We start from the raw sequence: 23391 nt of genomic DNA, 5'->3' as shown, positions 1-23391 counted from the left end.
TGTTTTTATCAAACCCTGATCCACCATGTATAATCATACATAATCATATTGATCTACTATCTTTGCCTAGAAAAATTGACCCCTGATCCACCATGTATAATCATACATAATCATATTGATCTACTATCTTTGCCTAGAAAAATTGACCATTATGCATGTTTCTATTAAACCAAGCTACTAAAATTGACCCACTATACATGTGATCGGTTTAACAATTTTGCATGTTTCTATTAAACCAAGCTACTAAAATTGACCCACTATACATGTGATCGGTTTAACAATTTTGCATGTTTCTATTAAACCAAGCTACTAAAATTGACTCACTATACATGTGATCGGTTTAACCCAGACTTTACTTATCAATATTGTCAAAAATAAGATACCTAGTGAACCTGTCTCTACAAGCTAAGAGTTTCCCGTAATAAACCAATCGACACGATTGTGAGGGGGCATGGGTACCCAATAGCTAGCAGGCACATGGGTCGCTTTTTTCTAATACTTGGCATGACCTTATGAACCTACTTACGAAGGGGCATGAGTACCCAATAGTTAGCAGGCACGTGTGTAATGACCTCACGAACCTACTTACGAAGTGGCAATAGGCCACCAGATTCGAATCAGAACGAGTCACACTTTATTGACTAGGACGACACAACCAATGGCAGAGGTCTAACAAGTTCACCTCCCATCCCACACCTTACATTATGTTCACTCAAAATACTAGCCACTTAGAATAGGAACAAAGCGCACGTCTAGGCGTGTAAGAATCTTCAAACCTCTAATCCAATTCATAAAAATCAAAACTCGTGCAAGAGAGATCCAAATCAAATCGCTTCCCCCTCATACATAATACATAAAAATGGCTCAAAAATCAGCCAATGTGGTTCTCAAAAAATAATAATAATACAGCCTCTTAACATTATCTCAGCAACAAATGCATGAGCTGTTTTGCTTCATTCCCCTGCATACCTTTTACAACATGTTAATCAACAACCATACACCAAAAATCTGAATCAAAGTCGGAACAATCTACGTGTCCATTCCCCTCGACAATGGCAGCAGATACTCAACTAGAGGCCAGTCCTGTCATATGTAGAAGACTAGAAACGTTGTGGGATACAATGTCCATATCGAGTCGGTACGCCACAACACGCTGCTGATTAGATAACATCAAAACTACCAGCGAGGCTTACAGATACAAACAATGAGTGGCGTGGAATGGCTGTTCTGCTGCAGCCAAATAACTTTATCTCAAATCATTTTATGACTTCTCTACAACATGCATTTTGATCCGCACACATTCTACATATAGTTTCTTTCCAACTTGATCTCTCTTTTGTTATATATACAATCCCGTGTCTTCTCTCTTACCTATCTATCGAACGGATACTCCAAGTTGTTTTCGGTCACCTTGAAATGTTGCGGACGCTGCCCTGAACAATGCAAGTTCCACATTTTGAAGTATGACCTCTCCAGGTTCCTCACCTATTACAACACGAGATTGATATCAAAACTGTGAGCACTTTTTATACGACATATGAACTTACGATGTTTCTTCACACGTAGACACATGAACATACCCATCGAGCTGTGTCAAATAGAGGGCAAGTCATCCTCACTGCCTTCAATTTGTTGGTAAGTGCTTGTAGTTTTGGCCGATTCAACGCCAACGATACTGCCTTCTCCTCGTATTCTTTCATACTGCATAACATTTCAAGCAAAATAAATAAGAGAACCACCTATAATTTTGCCACCACACGGATAAGTATGGCCGACAGATGGTGATCACGGGTATAAGAAAAGCAGCAGCCCATAAAAGGACAACATCATTCACACTTTGAAGTAAAATATCATTGCAAACATAGGAAATTTGCAGCATAAACTGCAAAGAACGCTATACTTCAGCATTAGTATGAAACGAACTCTGATTACAATCGCTACTGTCACATAGAGGGAAAAAATTTATAGCTAGATTTGAACCTGAAACATCACTTATAATTATAGTTCTTGATTTTTTAACAATCGAACTGTTCTGTAATCTAATTGTTCATCGTGCTAAGCATCGACACCCACATCATAATGATGGAGACTGAACATGAAAGAAGTGAATTAAAAGCAGCTGTACTTTTTTTTCTTTTCCGACTGACCCATTTTGGTGATATCGAATCTTCCCATTAGTAAGGGCATAGCTCCCAGAATTTTAATGATTTTCACAAGCACATAAACTGTACTATAATAAATAATCACCTGCTAACAATCATCTCGTCTCCCAGTCCAGTCGCAAGACAGAGCGACCCAGCAACCCTAGTGGCCATTTTTTCAAGGGGCAGAGTAATCATTGGTAAACCTGCCCATAAGATGTCGGTTCCTGTTGTATGTGCATTGCACAAAGGCCTGAACATGAACAACATAACGTTACAAACCGAACAAAATAAGTAGAATAGACTCGGAAGGGACCATCATAAAGATGGAGGAGAGAATGACTAACGTGTCCAGGAACAAATCTGCTAAAGCACTACGCCTGATATGTTCATTTTTCATGGCAACATCTGTGAAAATTATTTGCTCTGGTTGCACCCCTTGAGCGACAGCATCTGCGGGAGATCAAAACTCTCATTTACCAGTGGAAATTATATTTTTGCAGTGTCAATAGCAAGAATAATTTATCATATGGGAACAATATTATCACTGCCAAAAATTATATCAAATGAATTTCTCGTACATGCTCGAAGTCTCATTTCACCAGCAGCTGGGAATCTGAGAAGCCAAAGTACACTGTTTGGCACGCGTTTAAGAATATTACACCTGATACCAGCAAGTAAGCATCTGGTGAGATGAAAAACTGAAAAGAAAACAAGTCAAATATGGAGCCAACATTACCAGGTGTTAAAGATCTCTGGATCCATTTTGTACAACTGATTAAAGCAAGCAAAAATGAATTTCCCTTCAGGTAATCCATAATCTGAACGTTTGTGCTGGAAATTTGGATCCAACACATCCAGATTTTTCTGCATCATGCATCAAATAAGAGGTAAGAAAGATGCAAAACTAATAAATAAACCAACTCAACAGCACAAAATTACATTTTAAAATACTAACCTGCTTGTAATCATTAACAAAGTAACAATGTGGGAGATGGACGATCTTCTCAGAGTAAATATGCGCATAACGTAATGGTGAAACAAACTGAAAGCAGAAAAATGGGTTCAGAAGATTTAACAAGACCATAATAGTTAGAAAATTTTGAAACCTATACTAAGTTTACCTCATCAGTCACTAAATAATCTATGTAAGTGGCCCCTGTTGTTCCTGGAAACCCCATGTATGAAACCTGAATAGGTGCAGGCTGCATGGCAAATATTTCATTTCTAGCCCCCTGCAAAGTGAATCTCGATATTTATCATACTTCAATAATAATAATGAATAATGAACATCGAGAAGAAGAATTAACATAAACAAATATGTTAAACCAATAGCTTTGAACTTTTAAAAATTGATATTACATCTCTCAAAATCATTTGGCGAGATGCAAGTCCCCTGGAAACAAAATATACAAACAACACAGGTATAACATTTCTTTCTATTTTCTACATTTTCTTTACTTTTAGTATAATAACTAATCGACCCATCAGGAAAAAAACATTATTTGAACAAGTAAAACAATGAAAAGCAATCTTCAAGATAATTCTGGAAAACAATGTCCACAGAAAAATCATCATAAAAAGTAATAGAATCTTAAATTAACAGTGAATTGAGCTTCACTAAGCAACACATGATATAATGAAAAACTGTACCTTAGTATAACCATTCAAATTTATTAGTATTTGTATTTTGTCTTCATTGATCATTTTTGCAATCACATCAGACGTCATCGCAGAGACATCCACAAAGTGCTCAGCTTCAAATTGAATACGCTGCCTCCACTCTGAATTATCGTTTGAACTCAAAGCATAGCAAAAGACCTAAAAAGGAGGAGTCAGAAGAAAGACTGGAGAAACGGGCTTCTTAAGAATGCCAAAACTAAAATTCCCAGACCTCGACATGTTCTCTGTTGTGCATGCCAAAAACAGATCCCATAAGATGTGATAAGGGGTGATTACCGAAGTCACTGCTCAGATAGCTGCAGGTCAACAGCTTCAGTAAAATGAACATATTCTAAAGAACAAAAATTGCATCTTTAGGTAAATACATACCCAACCCTAAGCCTTTCAAATCCACCATTTTGCTTTACAGGAACTGGTGAAGGGTGGTTGAAACTAGGAATTGAAAATCGAGATGCAATTTTCAAACAGTGTGATGCGTAACTGCGGCTGCAATAACAGAGAGAAAACTTAAGAAAGTTGCATTCATTTTGAAGAGCGCATAAGAGGGAAATTACTGTACCTAATTTCAAGTGCAAGCAATGGATCAATCGGATAAGCTATTGCGTGAAAAGGTTGAACACTTGGTAGAACAGACATCTGAAACAAAGAGTAGCCAGGCACAAAATTACTACGCATAGAAATTGGATTAAATAAGTTGTAGAGGAAGGACCAAAACAAATAAATACTGTTAAGGAAGATAAAAGTCATACTAACATTAATTTGCCTCTTGATAATCCCCTCTACCTCGGCAAACATTTGATCACGGTCCTCCCAGTTGCAGACACACTGCAAAAGAAAAACATATATTCTTGTTTATAAAACTTCAATTCTTAACTAATTGGTGTTAACTTAGCACCAAGAACCAAGACTAAGTTCTCACACCAAAAACAAGGATAAAAATTACAACTGTAAAAATTGTATTTGGCCTCTATACACTGATGCAGAAAACTTGGTAAACTAGATACCATATGCTTCATAAAACACAGGCATTTTCTCCTAACACCTCTAGTGCAAAATGTTTCAAATAGGAGAAAATATTATGGAGAACACCATAGAAGCAGAAAATTTTATGATAGAAGCAACAAACTTGTAAAACTTATGGCTGCAACATTTTGTTGTCAAACAGTCTATAATTACAAATTAATTCATATAAACACCCAAGCATGTTATGTTTCAAAATGAGCTAAAAAGAGACGAATAAAATCTTCTTCAACATGCTTGTTGGATCATCCTTCATACAGTCCATGCTTCCAACAAAATATATATATATATATAGACACACACAGAGATATATATACATGTACTTATATACATATATATATACATATATATACATACATATATATACACACACAGACATTATATACAGTTCAAGCTCCTTTTGTTTAACTAAAAAACATGGTAAATATAAATGAAATCGTAACATTACCTGTAATGTATGCAAAAGGTTGCATGTTGCCTCAGGAAACTCAGGCCGAAGAACCAATGCTTGTTTATAGCTCTTGATAGCAGCCTCCACATGTCCACTGTATCCCAAAGAAATTAAATTAAATTAAAATCAACACAAATAGACAGTCACAATTTTTTTCCTCTTCCAATAGAGGCAAAATGAACAAAAACCAGTTGGCTTTACTTTTAGGTCCAAATCAACGAACTTGTAGTGTTAAACATTTGTATCCTTATTGTACAAGAGAGATTTCCCTAATGTTTAAAATAGGAGCGACCACTTCACATACAGAAAACACAGGTTGCCTGATCTGGAAACTAAAACTCCAGGAAAAGAAAGCATATGGACACCTTTTTTTATTTCAGAATCCTCCTAAGACCCATTGTGAACCAGATGGCGGTACATTCTCTTATATTGTTTCGGATCAAGGTATTAATAAGCCACCAGCTTCTTTTGTTGATTGAAAAAGGATAAGAAAAAATGAAACAGGCTTTTCATTGATGTGAAAAGCTACAAGGGTGTTTGAGGTTGCATTGGAAGATACATCCGATAACATGGTCAAATCATTTTGAAAACAAGACAAATTGCAGTGGAATTTTAAGGGCAGAGTTAAAACTTGCCTTAACAGGGAGAGAGAGGAAATACCTGTCCTTATAAGCTGAAGCTAAATTAGCATGGGCTTCAGCCATAGTAGGCCGGATATTAACAGCCCGTATGTAGTCCTGAATTGCTTCACTCACTCTACCAATTTCCTTGTAAGTGTTTCCCCTATTGACAAGGCCATCAGCTGCCAATGGATCAATACGAAGGACCTCATTGTAACAAGATATTGCATCAGCATAATTTCCCTGTAATAGATTGAGTTAACGGGTTAGAAACTGAAAGAAATTATGAGTGGCAAATCACTCTGTTCTAACAGTTCCCTCTAAGCTTTCTATTGTAACCTTATTCTTGGGACTTCTCTTACAAATGGTCCAATTTTCTTTGGTGTTCAAACCATTAAGTACAAGCAGACTAAAGCATCTCAGAAATCGTTACCTGTTGTTTATATATGATGGCGAGATTGTTAAAGGGGGCTGACAATCCAGTAGTTACTCTAAGCGTGGCCTTATAATAGGAAGCAGCAGCAGGCACCATGTTCCTGTAGGTACAAAATCAGCTCTTATCATCACTGAAAGAAGCTGTAAAATAAATAGTGACGTTTATAGAGCCTCATAAAGACAGTGATGAAACATGTACCACTCCATGTATATATTCCCAAGGTTGGTAAGAGCTTGTGGGTGGCTTGGTTGCAGAGCAAGGCATTGCTACATGCAGAAACATAATGTTAATCACTGGAAACAAAGACTTTAAACTAAACAAAGGGTAGAATGACAATAGACAAAAACATACATTGTAACATTGTATAGCCTCATCCACTCTGCCGAACTCCTTCAGAGCATTACCCTTAAAATTTGCAGAACAAAATAAAAAAAGTACATGTTCAGAGATAGTAGAAGATAATTTGAAGACGAGATAAAAACTCATGATCAGTTAAGATGATAAGTCACATGGAACCAACCAAATTGTTGTAGGCCTCCAAAAATCTAGGATCACATGTAATAGCTTGCTTGTAATGAAGTATTGCCAGATCAAGTTGACTTTGTTCATAATAAGTACATGCCAAATTGCCTGGAACGTTTAACACATGTCAACTACAGAGGCAGGAGGTCAAAATAAGACAGCTAATAACCAATGAAACATGGAGAACGTAAACAATAAAATTTGCATGTACAACTTAAGCTACCACTCTTGATCACAGTAGAAAACTCAGCCCCCGATATTTTCACATGAATAAAACACTTCAATTGAGAGAAGCCAAACTAAACCCATTGTTGAAGTATTATCTCATAGAATACCAAGACATGCCCCAATCCCACAACAAAAGTTATTAGCTCAAGAAAGATCCGTACATACACAACATAACAATCTTACTCCAAAACTACATCATTAAGCATCAACATTTACCATATGCTATTGCGTAGTTTGGTCGAATCTGAATGGAACGTTGGTAGCATACAATTGCCTCCTGAGGCATTCCCAAAGCCTGGAAAAAATCAAAAGAAACCTTTTGTTCGTTTCTCTAATACCAGGGTAGAGACACACTCCAATGCAAGGACAAATACTTGCAGCCCTTGGACCTGCTCATACAAGGCATGTGATACCTTACCTTGTAAACATTCCCCAGGTTCAAGTAGGCATCTGGAAATTGGGGTTTGAGTTTTACGGCCTCCTAAAAGATTAACAAGTACAAGAACAGTTCAGTAAGGCATATAAGAAGTGATTTAGGTAACCAAAAAAGCTTCATGCACGGGTTAATGGATACTAATCACTTACATTGTGAAATGTAGTGATTTAATTAAGAACGAGAATACCTTGTAGTATTGAAGTGCTCTGTTATAGTCACCAGATTCCATGAAAAGACCAGCAAGATTTGACCATGCAATAGCAAATGTAGGCTGTATACGTAAAGCTTCAAGGTAGCAGCTGTACGCCTGCACAAAATGTTAGTTTCCTTCACAATTTGCAGACTTGGCATGGAAGTAACAACAAGACCAACCATCATCTGTTCCCTGGCCTGAAGATAACAAATTGAGATATATATCGAACTGTGGATTTCAACACAGTTCCACCAATGAATTGTTTCAATCAGTAACTTTACTGGAGGAAGAGAGACATTAAGTATGAAAAACTAAATAATAGATGGCACTCTTCCTCCCAACAGAACAAAAACAAACGAGAAGTCATTTGATTCTTTTTGTAACATCTCTGTTCTCCTTCGTGGCCTTTTTTTTTTTTTTTTTCCATCTACTCTAAATTAAGCTTGGGGATTTCTCATCCCTAATGCCTTTAGGTTGTTAGTCTTTTGGCTCTTTTGACTATTAATACAATATCTCAATTTCTCATTAAAATTTTTTAAAAAAAGAATAAAAATAAAGAGGCCATTGTGTGAAGAAAATAAAGGCATGTGATGCTCAAATGAGTTCAGATCTCTCTCGTCATATTTTCTTCTCATCAGTAAAATTACTTTGGCTTATGGGAAATTATTTTGTTAGGTGAGTTTAAAGGGGATCTGAACTATAGATGCTCTAGTTCAAGGGCACCTTGGAGAGCGGTATACAGAGTGAAAAGTTCGTAGTTAAACGTCAATTTCAATAGCATATTGGAAATGGGTATGACTCAAGATCCTAGATTCCAACTATGCAAAGTTCAGCTACCCATCACACACACTCAGAAATTAAAGAGGAACAGTTCAGAAAATATTTGAAGGTACTTACTTCTTGAACCAGCCCTTGGGCTTTCATGAGATTCCCAAGGTTGCTATGAGCATCAACCTATTTTCCAAAGAACACAGAAGGAAAGTATCACAATCCTTGTTACTTCGAACAAGCATAATTTTGCATGACAGAACCCAAACATCACTTGATAGAGAGGAAGATAACACATTGGAAACTTAAAAAAGAAGTCCAAAAAGAGGACGGTCTACTACCCATAGAACATGCACAATCCCACATATGGAAATACCATAAAGTCAGTGCCATCTTGCTTCAGATCTTAACCGGAATCTTTGAAGAAAAATTAGTTGCCAAGGAACTAATATAACAAACGTTAGTGCATATTACGTCATTGATCCAACTTGTCACCTTGGGGTCACTTGCACTTTAGAACACTACATAAAATATGATTATTATACATTTCAACTTCCAAAATCTATCGGTAAAAAAAAATCGTAATGATTTCACTTCATGATTAAACTATCCAAACTGAACCAAGAATATTACAAGCAACACTGCAGTATGGAAGACTAACAAATACATGGGGATGAAAGGTCACAAACTTTTATTTTGAAAAATGAAAAATGAACGAACGCATGGGGAAAATGAAAAAAACACCCAAAGAAAGCCCACAACTCTAAAAAGAGCTCCGGTTAAACAAAATGGGACAAAAAGGGAGCGTAGGGGTGAGAAATTACCAGAAGAGGATTCAATGCAAGTGCCTGTCGACAACATTGTGCAGCCTCAGCAAGCCTGCCTTTCCGCATGTATGAACTAGCCAAGTTTGACCATGCATCACAAAAACTGGGTCGAAGCTGCAGCATCAGAAAGATAGGTTGAGAACCACACTTGCGCAGAGTTAAAAGGAGAATTGAGAACCACAGAGGGAAATAGTTCTAGTATAATAAGAGCCCTTAAACTCTCTACACAAACCACATAAAAAAATCATAGAAATTAGAAAGATTGGAAGAAATCTCCAAAATTATTTTTAAGCAAGCCCACCAAATAATGTTAAGGATAAACACAATAAAAGCAAGTTAGCACTTCCAGACAGAAAGAAAAACATAGATCCCAACAAGTTTTTTTAATTTATTTTTATTTAAAATGAAGAACATAGAGCCTAAAATGATATTGAGACAAAATCTTTCAAGTCTCATACAAAGACAGTCTCAAGACAACGATTTGTGCAGTTGATGAGAGTTTATCAAATAAAATGATTGCATGGTCAATCTACATCGGATACTGCTATGGGCACAAATATAAGAGAAGTAATTACAAGTTAAAATGATCATTGTTAATACCAATTAAATTAACATCACTTTCACATAAAAAGGGTTCAGAAATCTTAACAAACCTCAATGGCGAGAAGATAGTAACGAATTGCAAGATCTATATTTCCTTTTTCCTGTATTGTGCAGAAAGGCAGTAGCATCAGCACCCAATACGGATAAAGAACAGTTACAATGCCAAGCAAAATCACAAGGATTACCTTCCACGCATTAGCCATGTTTCCATAACACTCAGCAAAACGTGGCTCTATGCGGACAGCTTCTTCATTTTTTGAAATACACATATCAAAATCGTTCAACTGTAAGGAAAAAGCCAAGCATACACTTTTGTTAGACTTGGAAGCGAGCATAAGGAAAACTAAGAAAACAGGTAAATTCAAGAGAAAAATAGAAAATAAAAATTGGTATAAGACGTAGTCAATAACCAAATCAGTAGCCGCGCAAAATACCTGATAGTATATGGCACCCATCAGAAGAAGATTATCTGTGCGAAGTGAATTCCTCTCATAAACTTTAGTACAATGCTCCAGTGCCCGCTTATAGTCACCATTCTTGTACTTCTGATGCGCAAGAGCCAGATAGGTTTCTTCATCAACTACAACACAAACGTGTTATAAGAACAAGTATTTAAAAGAATGAAAGATAAAAACACTTTTTTCCATTTAATTTGAGATGTGTCAAGTAGACAAGCATAACAAAGACCCGGTGCGGGGAAGTGAAACCACATGACTTTTCGCTCTTCTCCTCGAGTTCTTGTTTTTCCTTTTCTTTGATGTTTGTTAAGATGTAATGTGTGCAAACTCTAGTTCGAAATGTATTTTAAATAACAGCAAAAAGGCACACACAGAAAATTCCTTCCAAAACACTTTTATTTAGGGAAACAAATGATGTGAACAGAATACAAAACATATGTAGATAAATTTGTCGCCCAATCTAGCGATGAAAATGATAACATACGATCTTGACATCCCCAATACATCAACGAGTTAAAGCACACAAAGAAATCCGCTCCATTAAAAACCGATTTAGAATCATCATCAACTAACCACCGCATTAACCACCTCCAAGAGCTAGGTACTTCAACTAAATAACAAAAATTTCTTCACAAATCCCCAAATCCCAATTCACAAACAAAATCACAAACCTTCATGAGAATCAGGATTCTCGAACGTAACCAGGCTAAGCGAGGGGGACTCCGTCTTCACCGCAAACGATTCGCTGCCGCGATCAGAGCCAAAAACAGCTCGAGAAACCTCGCCCTGTTGTACAGACATCATCACGGCGATCCCTTCAAAGGATCAAATCAATTGGGCACTGCCAACACCCAGATCAAAGGTCGAGGAACAAAACCCCAGAAAAGAACACAGTAACAGCAAATCAAATCGACGAACAAAAAAAAAAAAAAGAAAAAGCTCGGAAAAACCAAACCAAACCCTACGTCAGTTTGGAATTTTCGAGTACTTCTTCGATTAGAACGAGGCAGAGAAGAACAATTGCTCCCAAAAAAAGAAAAAGAAATGTTTTTTTCTGGAAGGTGAAATCAGAGAGTCATGCCGCGTAAATAGGGGGAAGAAAGAAAAAGGTCAAAATAGAGGAGAGATCTCAACCGTCAACGTGGACGGCTGAGATTGAGCCATTGTAGGTGGTAAGAAATTAGATTCGGCTGCTCCTGCTATTGACACGTGTATTGCAAAAGTGGAAGGTGTGTGAAGAAATTTTGGCATGAAATCCCATATTCTCTTCTAAAGTTCTATGGAATTTTCTCCTTTAGAATCTTCTTTTTCGAGTTATACTATGTGCACATTCTTTCTCAAAATTCGAGCTCGATCCAGATAACAACAGCTATATACCATTCACAAATTTTAAATCCCGAGCACCAGAGATGAGAACTGCAAACTGGGTTAGTTGGAGTAAGAATCTGCCCTTATGGAAACAACTTTACCAGTGATATGACTCGTCCACTGTTTACAAGAGTACAAATCAAAACCCAACGAGAACGACACGTTCCTAGTGTTAGATGAACACGACTCTCCACAATGGTATGATATTGTCTACTTTGAGCATAAGCTCTCATGGCTTTGCTTTAGGCTTCCCCGAAAGCCCTCGTACCAATGAAGATAGAATTCTTTGACTATAAACTCATGATCATTCTCTAAATTAGCCGATATGGGACTTTCATCTAACACCCAGTTCTGGTTCTGAAAATATGATAGTTTTACAGTAACAAATGTTATGAACTTCTCGGGTTTCAGATAAGGATCTGTCATTAACAAGTGTGTTTCTTGTGTCAACTTGTTATTGCCTTCTAGAATGAGGAAAGTAAAATGAAAAAGGTCGGTTGCATCTCGATCTAATGATAGGTCATTATAACTTAATTAATATTGCAAAGAACCATTATACGTTAAGACCGAATATCGCTTTAAAAAGAAATTGTGATTGCAAATATAAGCAAATCTTCGATTAGCCTATTAACTTTTTCTTCCCTAGTATTCTCTTATGACAGGAAGATTCCTTTCCATGCATATTTTAAATATGTCTAAAAGAAGAGAATGTATTTCTAATTAAGAATCATCTTTTGTATATAAATTTTAATATAAACACTTTAATTTGTAAAAACATAATTTTTGTACTTTTAATCATTTAATAACTATTTGATTTTTTTAAAAAAAAAAAAAAAAAATTCAAGCAGTATCAAATTGGACATTCAAATTTGAGCTTATGCTTATGTACCATTTTAGTTCTCATTGAACGATGACGAATCATAATTATCGGAACCTATTATAGATTAATATCCTAAAATTAAATAATAATTTTGTTGAAATCCTAAATTAGTATAAGAAAATCCAAACATACTAAGATAATTGGGCCTAAAATCTTAAATTAGCATAGTATGCTAGCGGTGGACTTGGGCCGTTACAAATGGTATTAGAGTCAAACATCGGACGATGTGCTAGCGAGAAGACTAAGCTCCGAAGGGGGTGGACACGAGGTAGTGTGCCAACAAGGACACTGGACCCCAGAAGGGGGTGGATTGTGAGATCCCACATCGATTGGTGAGAAGAACGAAACATTATTTATAAGGGTGTAGAAATCTCTCCATAGTAAATGAGTTTTAAAAACTTTTAAGGAAACTCGAAAGAAAAAACTCAAAGAAGACAACATTCACTAGCGGTGGACTTGAGCTACTGAACGAATAATGAGTCTCTTATCCAAGCTACCGGGTGAATAATGTGTCTCTTGTCAGGGCTCAAACCCATCGCAGCAGCAGCCAATGGAGCAGCTGGTGGGCGTTGTCACAGGCCACAGCAGCAGCCAATGGATTAGGTGGTGGTGTCAAAATTTACAGTTACCAACAAGAAATCACTATGATAACTTGGAATCCAACCCACATTAGACAATTTAGCCCAAACTCTCTGCCAATGGGAATTGACTTTGTTCTTACATTGAGAACCCCACCAGAATAGAGCAATTATTGTGAATGATTTGAGCATAGAAAGTTTAGATAAGAACCTCCTCAAACTAAATGTGTAACGACCCAGATCCACCGCTAGTAGATATTGTCCTCTTTGGGCTTTCCCTTTCGGGCTTCCCCTCAAGGCTTTAAAACGCGTCTGCTAGGGGAAGGTTTCCACACCCTTATAAAGGGTGATTTGTTCTGCTCCCCAACTAATGTGGGACATCACAAAATGACCATTTCAAAGTTTTTTTTTTTTTTTGGATCAATTAAAACTTTTGGCTTCCAAGCTTTATTTGATTGAAATATTTTGATTTGTAAGCAATGACGGTCTTTGACGGATTTTTTGACAATTGTATTAAAAGTTTGCAAGGATTTGAAGTTTGCTTACTAATATTTTGAATTTTTTTTCTTAAAAACTTGATAGGAGAATCGTTCATTCTTTATTCTGCTTTGAGATGAAAGACCGAACAATAATTCTGCCGAAACGTGAAATTTAACGTTACAACACATGATATTGAAAGTTATAGTCAAGATCTGATAGACTATTTTAGAAAATGTCTAAAAAATTTGTTACCAAGCTGTTTAAGCATCTTTTTTTTATATGTTGAAGAATACGAATAAACATGTGAATTAAGATCAAATAGCTCATAAAAAACATAAAAAACATAAAAAAAATACATCAAATCCATATGAGAACACTGATTTTTATACTAAATGAAGAGAGGTGAGAATCATGCCTCAAATAATGTGGCAAACAAATGGGAATTATTTGGGTTGAATTTAAAAAATAATAATAATACTAAAACAGTATAATATTGTAATAATTATTCAGTGATGTTTCAAAATTTAGATAAACTTTCAAGCATAGAAAACAAAACAGCTATTTTTTAAAATTGTTATTTATTAAAAAAGTTATTTAGAACTACAGGAAACAAAGAACACAAATGGTGCATACCTTAACAGCTCGATAGGCGCAATTTAGGGTTGGCCAACAAATTGACATCGGCCAAACTAAGAGTTTCTATTTTTTCTTTAACGAAAGCAGATCTAACAGTTTCGATAAAATCAACCTCTTGTAAAGGAGTCGCTCTACCTTGATCACCGTGGACATATCAAACAACTTGTTCTTCCTCGTGCTTTGCACATTTATATATTACAAAAGTCCTTAGTTCGCACATAACAACACAATTTTACCTCCCATATTTTCAAGCATGCAATATAGAAGAGCTTCTCCACGTTAAATTTGGATATGCTTTATGAACCTCTTGATATAAAATCCACCCTTCCAAATGGATGAAATACACAATTACAGTCACTTCGATGAACACTACAAGATCGCTAAATTCAAAATTTTCCAACGAAGTACAAATGATCATACACTTCAACTTTCCTCTTCATAATATAAACCCAAACCCAAACGTCAAAGAGATTCGAAGTAATCAACACAAAATGACTCTTTACTGTTTAACGATGATAAAAAAATAGATCATATCTGATACGTTTAAGTTAACTTGTACATACCTCTCAACTAATATTATAGGCAAATAATCTTGAGACACTAATAATGTAACTCAAGATGGATATATCATTTTTCGTTTACAAGAGGGCCATTTCAAAAAAATTGCTTTCACCAAGGCAAGTTAAGAAATATCATGTATGAAAAACAATCAACTTACAAATCCCTATAACATATAAAAAAAAAGTAAGGCTAAAGATGAAAAGGTTTAAAACATCAGAATCAGCTATGGCTCACAATCATTCTCATTGATATACAGCTACTACTATCACAAATATGAAACAATTAGCATCAATATCAAAGTAGGTAATTCTGGAGGCAGACAAAAAAATGAGTTGAAGTTTCTCTTACAGTGGAAGAAGCACAGCTGCATAGAGTGGGATTAGTTGACAGCACCTTTCTGGGGCAGTGTTTCAAAAGCAGAGACAGTGTTCTCAAATTTAACACGATGAAGAGGAGCTCCACTCTGTTTGATGGCACATGCCGTCTTGTCTTCAAGAGGACAACGTGCCTTCAGCATTGAGAATACATGGTTGTTCAATCTTCTGGCCTTCTTCATGGCTTCTATTAAGGATTCCCAGCCCTGTATATAGAAGAAGGGGTTTGTGAAGCCGGAAAATGCAACTAACTGATGAGAAAACATTGCACAGATTATGAAAATTACAATCGTCACAGTGTAACAGCAGCTGAAACACAACTTTTTGAATATGTACGTATTTTCTTGTATAGTTTTGGACCAAATTTGTATAACTTTGGGAGATTCGAATTTATGTTTAAATTTTAATAAGTTTAAGCAGGGGACCTTCTTCATTAGCTTTTAAGTGAGTTTGCATAAAATACTGTGAACAAGGTATACAGTAACAAAGTCCTGTTTGAAGTCCAAGCCCACCGCTAGCAGATATTGTCTTCTTTGGGCTTTCCCTTTCGGGTTTTCCCTCAAGGTTTTTAAAACACGTATGTTAGGGAGAGGTTTCCACACCCTTATAAAGAATACTTCGTTCTCCCCAATCAATGTGGGATCTCACAATTCATCCCCCTTCAGTGCCCAGCATCTTCGCTGGCACTCGTTCCCTTCTCCAATCGATGTGGGACTCCCAATCCATCCCCCTTTGGGGCCTAGCGTCCTTGCTAGCTCACCGCCTTGTGCCCACCCCCTTCGGAGCTCAGCCTCCTTGCTGGCACATCGCCCGGTGTCTGGCTTTGATACCATGTGTAATAGCCTAAGCCCACCGCTAGCAGATATTATCCTCTTTAGGTTGTCCCTTTCGGGCTTCTCCTCAAGGTTTTTACACTATATGTGGGTACCAAAATTAACATTGATTAGAATAATGATCTTGCTTGTTTAATATTAGCCATTTGAGATTCAAGACAAAATGACCAAAAAGTACGTAAATCTGGCTGAGTTCTCATTACTATTCAGAACCTAGAATACTAATTTTCAGACAGTAGATGCATCTTCTTGAAAAGAAATTTCTGGATGAGAATATTAAAATGTCAAACCTGCATATAATGGGAATTTTTATGAGTTTGCACAAATGTTCCATCCTCTGCCTCAGCAATATTCAGAACCTGGTACGAAAAATCAAACAGCTCAAATTGTAGCTGTTGCCCGAGCAGGTAGACTATTGTGCAACCACCCCAAGCTACAGAATCACCAAGCAGTTCATGGTTGTTTGAAGGTGATTGAGCAGACTCTTCCAGGTAGCCCTTGAATACGTAGAAATATAATATCAGCAAGAAAGACTTAATTTACTGTAAATTCACAAAGAAGATGAGTGTAAAAAGAAAACTGAGGTTTTAAGTAAGCTTAGCTTCATTTATTTCTACAAAAAAAAGGGGGGAAATATGATAATTTCAACTGATTAGCAGCTCTGACCATTGAAAATTTCTACATTAAAATCTCTCAATCGGCGTGTTAGTACCCCACATATCACAAAGAGTCCAAATACTTGGTGTATTTAGTTCGAAATTTGTTCTAGTTACAATATGAAATCTGATGAAACATACAATTCAGTTAACAAAGTTGAGGAAACCATGGATGAACTAAAGCCACAAATCACTAGTCAGGTAATTAACAACTGTCTTCATTTTAATATCATTCAGATATGGAAGACAATGGAATTAAATTCCTTCTGTAACTGTAGGGCATGAGTCAATGGAGAATTACCATTCATAGGTATATAATCTACATGAAATAAATTTCAATCTATCTACAGAAAATGAACTAAACCATACACATTTATCACTTGCGTAGCATAGATTCCATTACTAGTGACATTATTAAAGAGGCATATTACATAAAATAACGACAAAGGAATTAAAGCAATAATAGGATTTAAAACATGATCGGATCCAATTAGAGTCTAAACTTCTGTTTTGCTGCTGCACCAATAATTGATTAGCATAAATCGACCATGGATAAAAAATAACTAACAATTGAGAACACATAGACATAGGTGAAAATGATTGAAAGAAGATATCCAATGATCATGAGTTAAAACAAAGAAATTATCTATACGGCAAAAAATAGCAAAGAAACAAACAATAGATAAAAAGGGCCGTCAGACTCACTATTTGGAGTCCACTATATATCCTATAGAAATCTTTTGAAGTAGTGATGTCAACGAATCCAGTCTTGGGAGCAGCACTCCATTTGCTACAGTATTTATCCAGAGCAGCACTTGTAAAAGCAAGTGCATATTCTAGAAGGCTTCCAGTATTCAAGTTAGATCTGTACAGAAGATCTGCAAAAACAGGAAGATTCAAGATCTTTACAAGTCAGATCACTAAAACTGGAAGGAGGGGAAAGAAAGAACAGTGGAGGAAAAAGGTTGGCTGTCAAATATAACTGCTAAAATTGTTCATATTCCTCCACTTGCACAACCCACAATAGCCAAAGCCTCGATTGGACTTGCAAAACCAATCAGTTCGAAAGTGGTGGTTGCTGTGATACTCAATTGGACATGTGGTAATGCACAGAGAGGTCGACAACTATGAAAGTTCCGAATGAAACTTGATCATGACAGATGATTGACAGCTATAAAGGTTTCACTGATTGAGTTAGAGTTTGGTTTTAAGTTTTGATACCATGTTGCAACTATCTTTTGTTAGATACATATTCCTTTTATAATAGAGAAAGGTTAGAATAAAAATTTCTAGATACTAGGTAAAACTAAATCTAGCTAGATCACTAGATATTAGGTAACAATATATAAATAAATCCCTAGGGAGGTCAACTATTTACTTTATTAAAAGGAATTACAAAACACACAAATATTCTTTAAATCAAGTTCATTCTTTCAAGACCCTCATATTTATTTTTTCGAGTAAACATGAGGAGGCCAAAAAAGGAGAAGGAAAAGGAAATAGAGGAAGAGAAAAAGAAAGAAGAAGAAAGGAAAGAGAGGAATGAAGAAGAAGAAGGAAAAAAAAAAAAGATAGAGACAACAACCGTGAATGGAAAGAGGGAGAAACAATTTTTTTTTTTTAATTTTAAAAAATAAAAAAAAAATGATTTTTTTTAGTTTAAGATATTTTAAAATAAAAAAAACTTTGTCGTGTCATCTTCTGTTAGCTACAGTAACAACAAACTGGAGGCAGGGACCAAATTCTCCCAATAATTAAAAAGTTTTTAAGGGCCAAAAGCATACAAAAAACAGAAAAAAAAAAAAAAAAAGGTCTAATCCACAAGGACAATGCCTACGGGATCATTTAAAATACTTAGTAACAGACACCCAAAGGGACATATTAAGTCTAATAAGGGAACACATCTCACAAGATCTCTCAAACCCTTAAAACCTCTCTTATTTCTCTCAAGTGAAACCCATCACACAATAACAACAAGAAAGCACAACGCCAGAGGATGTTATCACGAAAGGGAGGATGGACAACCACCTCCTCCTTCCCATAATCGCTTCAAGTTATTTAACAATAGCCCAATGTCACATGCACACATGACAGAAATCTAGACTTGTATGATAAAAAGACTTAAAACTGCAAAATATTATCGGTTAGCAGAACTGGAATGATTCAGCCTTTGTGAAATAGTAGAAACTGTTAAATGAACAGCAAAATAAATTGTTAAGGGTGTGAAATAGTAGAAAACCTGCTGCTTCAGCCTGTTTTGACATGGTATAATATGACATTCCATTAGGGTTTCCAGGATTTGAAACAGCTGCACTGGTTGCCGACTTGAATAGGCTAACAATAGGGCTCTCTCCATCTTGAGAATGAAATATTTGCCCATCAACACCTGGAATTATCCCTAACCAAGGTGCTGTCTGCATGAAATGCGTGATGTCTAATTCTCTCTGTGTTTTGGGGCAAGAAGAGAAACTTTCAGTTCATTCATATTTCATAGTCATTAAGAGATTAATAACAAGATTCAAATGTTTGACAATTAAATAGAAAATTATAATCATGGGCAACAATTTAAGCCTATTCGGTCTCTTAATATTATTAGTCAATGGGCATATCCAAAAGTTGGCTTGCTTTCGTCATGAGAGTGCTAAATATCACAAACAGGCACATAACGGAACTCTAACCTACTGAAGTACAAGTTTTTAATAAAGGGAAAACATTAATAAACTCGTATGTCTAATACATTTGTATCATGTTGCCCAGTATTACATTTCATAAAATGTTATTTACAATTTAGATTTTAGATTAAATTTTTGTAGAAAATAATAAAATACAATTTTTTTCTTCATGCCACATTTATATAATTTAACAAAAGCCTAAATAATGAAAAAAATAGAAGGAACATACAAAAAGGAGAGATTGGGAAAGGTCAAAAAGGGAGAAGGAAATTTCTGGGCATGCACAAGGTATGAGGGAGAATATAATGGGTTACCTCCAAGTAGAGAAAAATAAAACAGAATTAGTTGGCCTATGAATAGAGAGAAATACACATGATAAGGAGAGTCAATAGGCCCCACTACATCACATGCAAGGCTGATAATACCTTGAGTTTCTTAGAAAAAAAAAAGGCTTCAACCTTCCATTTTTAATCACAGTTGGAACTTCATTGGTGTACTAGTTATCCTCATGTTTTGCAAATGATCCATGCCCCAAATTAGTCTAAGACTTTTGGTTAGCAACATATTGGCCTACCAGCAACATGTCAATGTCAGTGACAAGTCAAATTTTAGAAAGATGTCCTTCTCCTAGTAAGTCAATATCAGTGGTCTGAATTTGTAGAATCATTGCCTACAATGTCATGTTTAATTAACTCAAACACCCTCCTAGGACCTATTAATCAATTCAAGGTATAAAACAGTCCATAGCCTTCGAATTTACCATAGTTTCAAGATAGGACTCTGAATTTGAAACAGTAATTAATGAAGGCTGAAAATAAATCTTAATTCAGAAGTAGAAATTGCAGAAGTACAGATACTTTTGAATAATTTCAAGAAGAAAACAGTGAAAAATATTTACTGCAATATGTATAATTCAAATACTGACCAGCACAATATCAAGAAGGCTAATTAAATATAACACACTTCCAATCTCCTTTATTCCATGCAGGACCTCCAACCTGAGCTCTGACTTTGCTTCCCAGTTTAGATTTTCATTGATCGATCTCATGCAACCTGAACTCGGTACAAATAATTATGTAAATATGGCTTCAAGTTTGTTAACGGTTTTTTAGGTTATTAAATTAGTTTGTTTTGCTGATTTGTTTAAGTTGTTACTTGGGTACTTGAAATTATCTTTAATAAAAATTCTTCCCTATTTACTTCTAGTTTGCTTTATTTTTCTGCACTTATTCCTGGTACTTCTACAATCACAATGTAATCCATTTCTTCTTCTTCACTTATGTGCAATGAAGTAAATTGTGAATGTCTAATAGTGATAAAACATAATGTAATAAAAAATATTCTAAAAGTTAGGGGGAGATGGAATAAAAAATTCAAAGGTAGACCATAAACTTCGACATTTATAACGTTAATGGAAAAGATATACCTGCTACACCTCCATCAAATGGTAGTAATCCTATAGATCTTGGCAACGCTTCTTGCAATCCTGATATCATTGGTTCAAGTACAGCAATCTGAAAAATGGTAAAACGAAATATTAGGCTTGTCCAAGATGGGGATCTTTTGTAATCTTTTTTGTTATGTTGGATTGGGAGTCTTTCTCCATACTATTGTAGAAGTTTAAATATTTAAACACCGGTAACTTTTCAACTCTCAACGAAAATGTAGTTACTCGCAATGACAAGGATGCTCTCTCCTAAAATGAGATGTAAGATGACTTCTTGGCGTGCTTTAAAACTTATGCGTCTTCATTTAACTATGACCATTCATTAGTTACTCAATGACAAGGATTCAAAAACCAAATGAAAAGGAAAACTGTAAACTGTGGCTAGTTATTTTAGAACAATCATTTAGAGACATTTTTCAACACACAATATGTAAACTGTGTGCGCATGTGTATGTGTATGCATATATCTCTATCTATCTATCCATATGTATATATATAATAACGCTTTCTCACAGTGCAAGAACTTTAAAAGGTGTATTTCATGGAAGGATATATCCAACTCATACTGTACCTTATTTGATATATGATCCAGAAGTGCTCGAATAAGCCATGGTAAGGATCTAGATCCAAGAAGTCTCGCAATGGAAAACATGTGAGTCAACCCAAAGAATCCACTATGCAACCGTGCAAAACTTTGATGAGCAGAATTCAAGTCCTATCATGATGGGAACAAAATTAACAGCATTTAACTATAAATCCTCTCACGAGTACTAAAATGTAAAACGATATAAAACAGCCAAATCCAACTAATAAATACTATATTGATGATTGAATTAGATAATATAGGTTATACTTCAAATAAACTACCAAAAGGGTCTTATAAGTGATGTGCAATGTATCGACTATAATAATTAACGTACTTGAGTACCAAAGTAGAAGTTAGGCTTGGCATGAGGAACTGATGGTTTTTGAACCGGAACAGATGGAACTTTGGATAATCTTACAAATCGCTGAGTAGTATTGCATAGGATAAAGTTCGGTAAGAAGTCATTTTGCATCTCTGACCAAATCTGACAAGAAAAATTATGTGAAAATTAAAAAAGATGAAAAACACGTGAAAACTTCAATATCATATCAAATTCATGTTGCATAACTGAAATTATTGCTCAGGCAAAAGGCTAGCGTTCACTATTTTTTATTTATTTATTTTTTATCATCATTGAAGCTTATAAAGTAAACGTCCTTCTGCTACAAGTTTAAAATTTTAGTACAAGCATGTTATCCATCAAAATAAGAAATAAAAAAGGGCAAAGGACCAAGGAGTAAAGGGTATAAAGAACCAAAGGCATTTAAAATATAATTAAGGAAAGAAGTAAAGGGTACAGAAGCTTCAGATACAAGTAGTCAACAATGAACAAAACTTACCCTCTTTGAAAATCCAGTAACGCCAACTAACAAAAGGCTTTATAAGAATACACTTCGTTGAAATTATTGCCAAAAGGGTAAAAAAGAAAAAGGACGATACATTCAAGAGAGCAGTGGAAGTTAAATCAAAGATCAACGGGAGAAGGAACTGTTACAGTAGACACAGAAAGCAGGAACAAACTCAAACTGAAATTATCAAGGATAAACAAAATTGAAGGTCCTAAATAGGATGCCTAATTAAATTTCAGTAAGATTTATCATTGATAGTAAACTATCAGTGATAAAGATCACTGTAGATAGAAAATCATCAAACGAATGTACTTGATCATTGATCCCTGCTTTCCTACTCCACATTAAGTAGTTATTCCCTTCAAGAAAGGTAAGAAATGTTTTTAACCTGAGAAGCCAATCGGCTAGAGAATGATACAAGAGATAGATTTTCTTGCATCTCATTTAGCATGAGACTAAATGAGTCTATCAAAAGATCTTTGGATAGCAATTCGTGGGTCACTTTCAGGACATCCATCAGCTTTTCCAATTCCTGAAACATATTGATATACGTTCATTTTGTTAACAAATAGAGAGCATAGAAAGAACATGCATAATTGAATCACAACTGAGAAAAGAAACTACTTACCAAAATGGCACAAAGATCTTGAGACTCAAACCGATCAAATAAGAATTCAAGGTTCTCTCGAAAAATTTTGTTCATTCGTTGGGCAACCAAGCTTCTTAAATCAATAGTCCTTCCAAGTAACTGTTTAACATAAAAATTTGAACATAGGAAACAACAGATAAATATAAATTTCTCTAATAGGTTTAATGAGCTCAATAAATGTACACTCTTACACGCATACATGATAAACCAACTATTAGTTGAGAAATAAATATGAAAGATCATATCTGATCATGGCTCTGTACAAGGATTCCTTAAAATGGATAGCTTTGTTAACCAATGATGATGCATATACGTAATACTTTGATATCAACCAAGAGAAAGCAAAGAAAATTTCCCACATGATAGTCTCCATCATAGGGCAGTAAGAAGTGAAGGGAAAAAATGCATCCTAAATTCAGATAGATTAGTAAGCTATA

At 35.5% G+C, this 23391-nt stretch overlaps 2 protein-coding genes across 6 annotated transcripts in view; both read right to left on the bottom strand.

Moving 5' to 3' along the window:
• Positions 1 to 818: 818 nt before the first annotated feature.
• On the bottom strand, positions 819 to 11450 carry LOC111779893 (putative UDP-N-acetylglucosamine--peptide N-acetylglucosaminyltransferase SEC). 2 transcript variants are annotated; one of them, XM_023660084.2, is made up of 28 exons: positions 11058 to 11450; positions 10363 to 10508; positions 10114 to 10212; positions 9979 to 10029; positions 9323 to 9439; positions 8628 to 8684; positions 7725 to 7844; positions 7520 to 7582; positions 7318 to 7396; positions 6872 to 6981; positions 6703 to 6756; positions 6550 to 6617; positions 6349 to 6451; positions 5956 to 6158; positions 5293 to 5389; positions 4578 to 4649; positions 4384 to 4460; positions 4194 to 4310; positions 4036 to 4120; positions 3795 to 3962; positions 3266 to 3376; positions 3100 to 3186; positions 2881 to 3008; positions 2723 to 2805; positions 2489 to 2594; positions 2248 to 2394; positions 1581 to 1701; positions 819 to 1485 (listed from the first exon to the last, which is right to left on the bottom strand). In XM_023660084.2, exons 1-28 carry the CDS (start codon positions 11188 to 11190, stop codon positions 1372 to 1374), a joined length of 2916 nt encoding a protein of 971 aa, XP_023515852.2. In that variant the 5' UTR covers positions 11191 to 11450; the 3' UTR covers positions 819 to 1371. The 2 variants fall into 2 exon arrangements, with proteins under 2 accessions (XP_023515852.2, XP_086975656.1); XM_087119530.1 differs by lacking the exons at positions 8628 to 8684; positions 9323 to 9439; positions 9979 to 10029; ... (1 more) ...; positions 10363 to 10508; positions 11058 to 11450 and adding an exon at positions 7910 to 7928.
• Positions 11451 to 14315: 2865 nt separating this feature from the next.
• The window catches only part of PIR121 (transcription activator), a 38492-nt gene continuing 29416 nt past the window's right edge, over positions 14316 to 23391 (bottom strand). For 3 of the 4 annotated variants that reach the window (XM_087119572.1, XM_087119574.1, XM_087119575.1), the window contains 10 exons: positions 22934 to 23053; positions 22694 to 22837; positions 21792 to 21941; positions 21443 to 21586; positions 20851 to 20938; positions 20350 to 20477; positions 18992 to 19196; positions 17458 to 17630; positions 16387 to 16593; positions 14921 to 15469 (listed from right to left, as the gene is read on the bottom strand). In XM_087119572.1, coding sequence (XP_086975698.1) covers positions 15269 to 15469; positions 16387 to 16593; positions 17458 to 17630; positions 18992 to 19196; positions 20350 to 20477; positions 20851 to 20938; positions 21443 to 21586; positions 21792 to 21941; positions 22694 to 22837; positions 22934 to 23053 — 1560 coding nt within the window. In that variant the 3' untranslated portion in view covers positions 14921 to 15268. Of the gene's footprint in view, positions 14653 to 14920; positions 15470 to 16386; positions 16594 to 17457; positions 17631 to 18991; positions 19197 to 20349; positions 20478 to 20850; positions 20939 to 21442; positions 21587 to 21791; positions 21942 to 22693; positions 22838 to 22933; positions 23054 to 23391 lie in introns of those variants that run through there. The other variant, XM_087119573.1, reaches the window with a different exon arrangement.

The sequence above is a fragment of the Cucurbita pepo genome, chromosome 18, assembly GCF_057944985.1.
Source record: "Cucurbita pepo subsp. pepo isolate OVF chromosome 18, ASM5794498v1, whole genome shotgun sequence".
NCBI lineage: Eukaryota > Viridiplantae > Streptophyta > Magnoliopsida > Cucurbitales > Cucurbitaceae > Cucurbita > Cucurbita pepo.
This window is presented reverse-complemented; position numbering and strand designations above follow the sequence as displayed.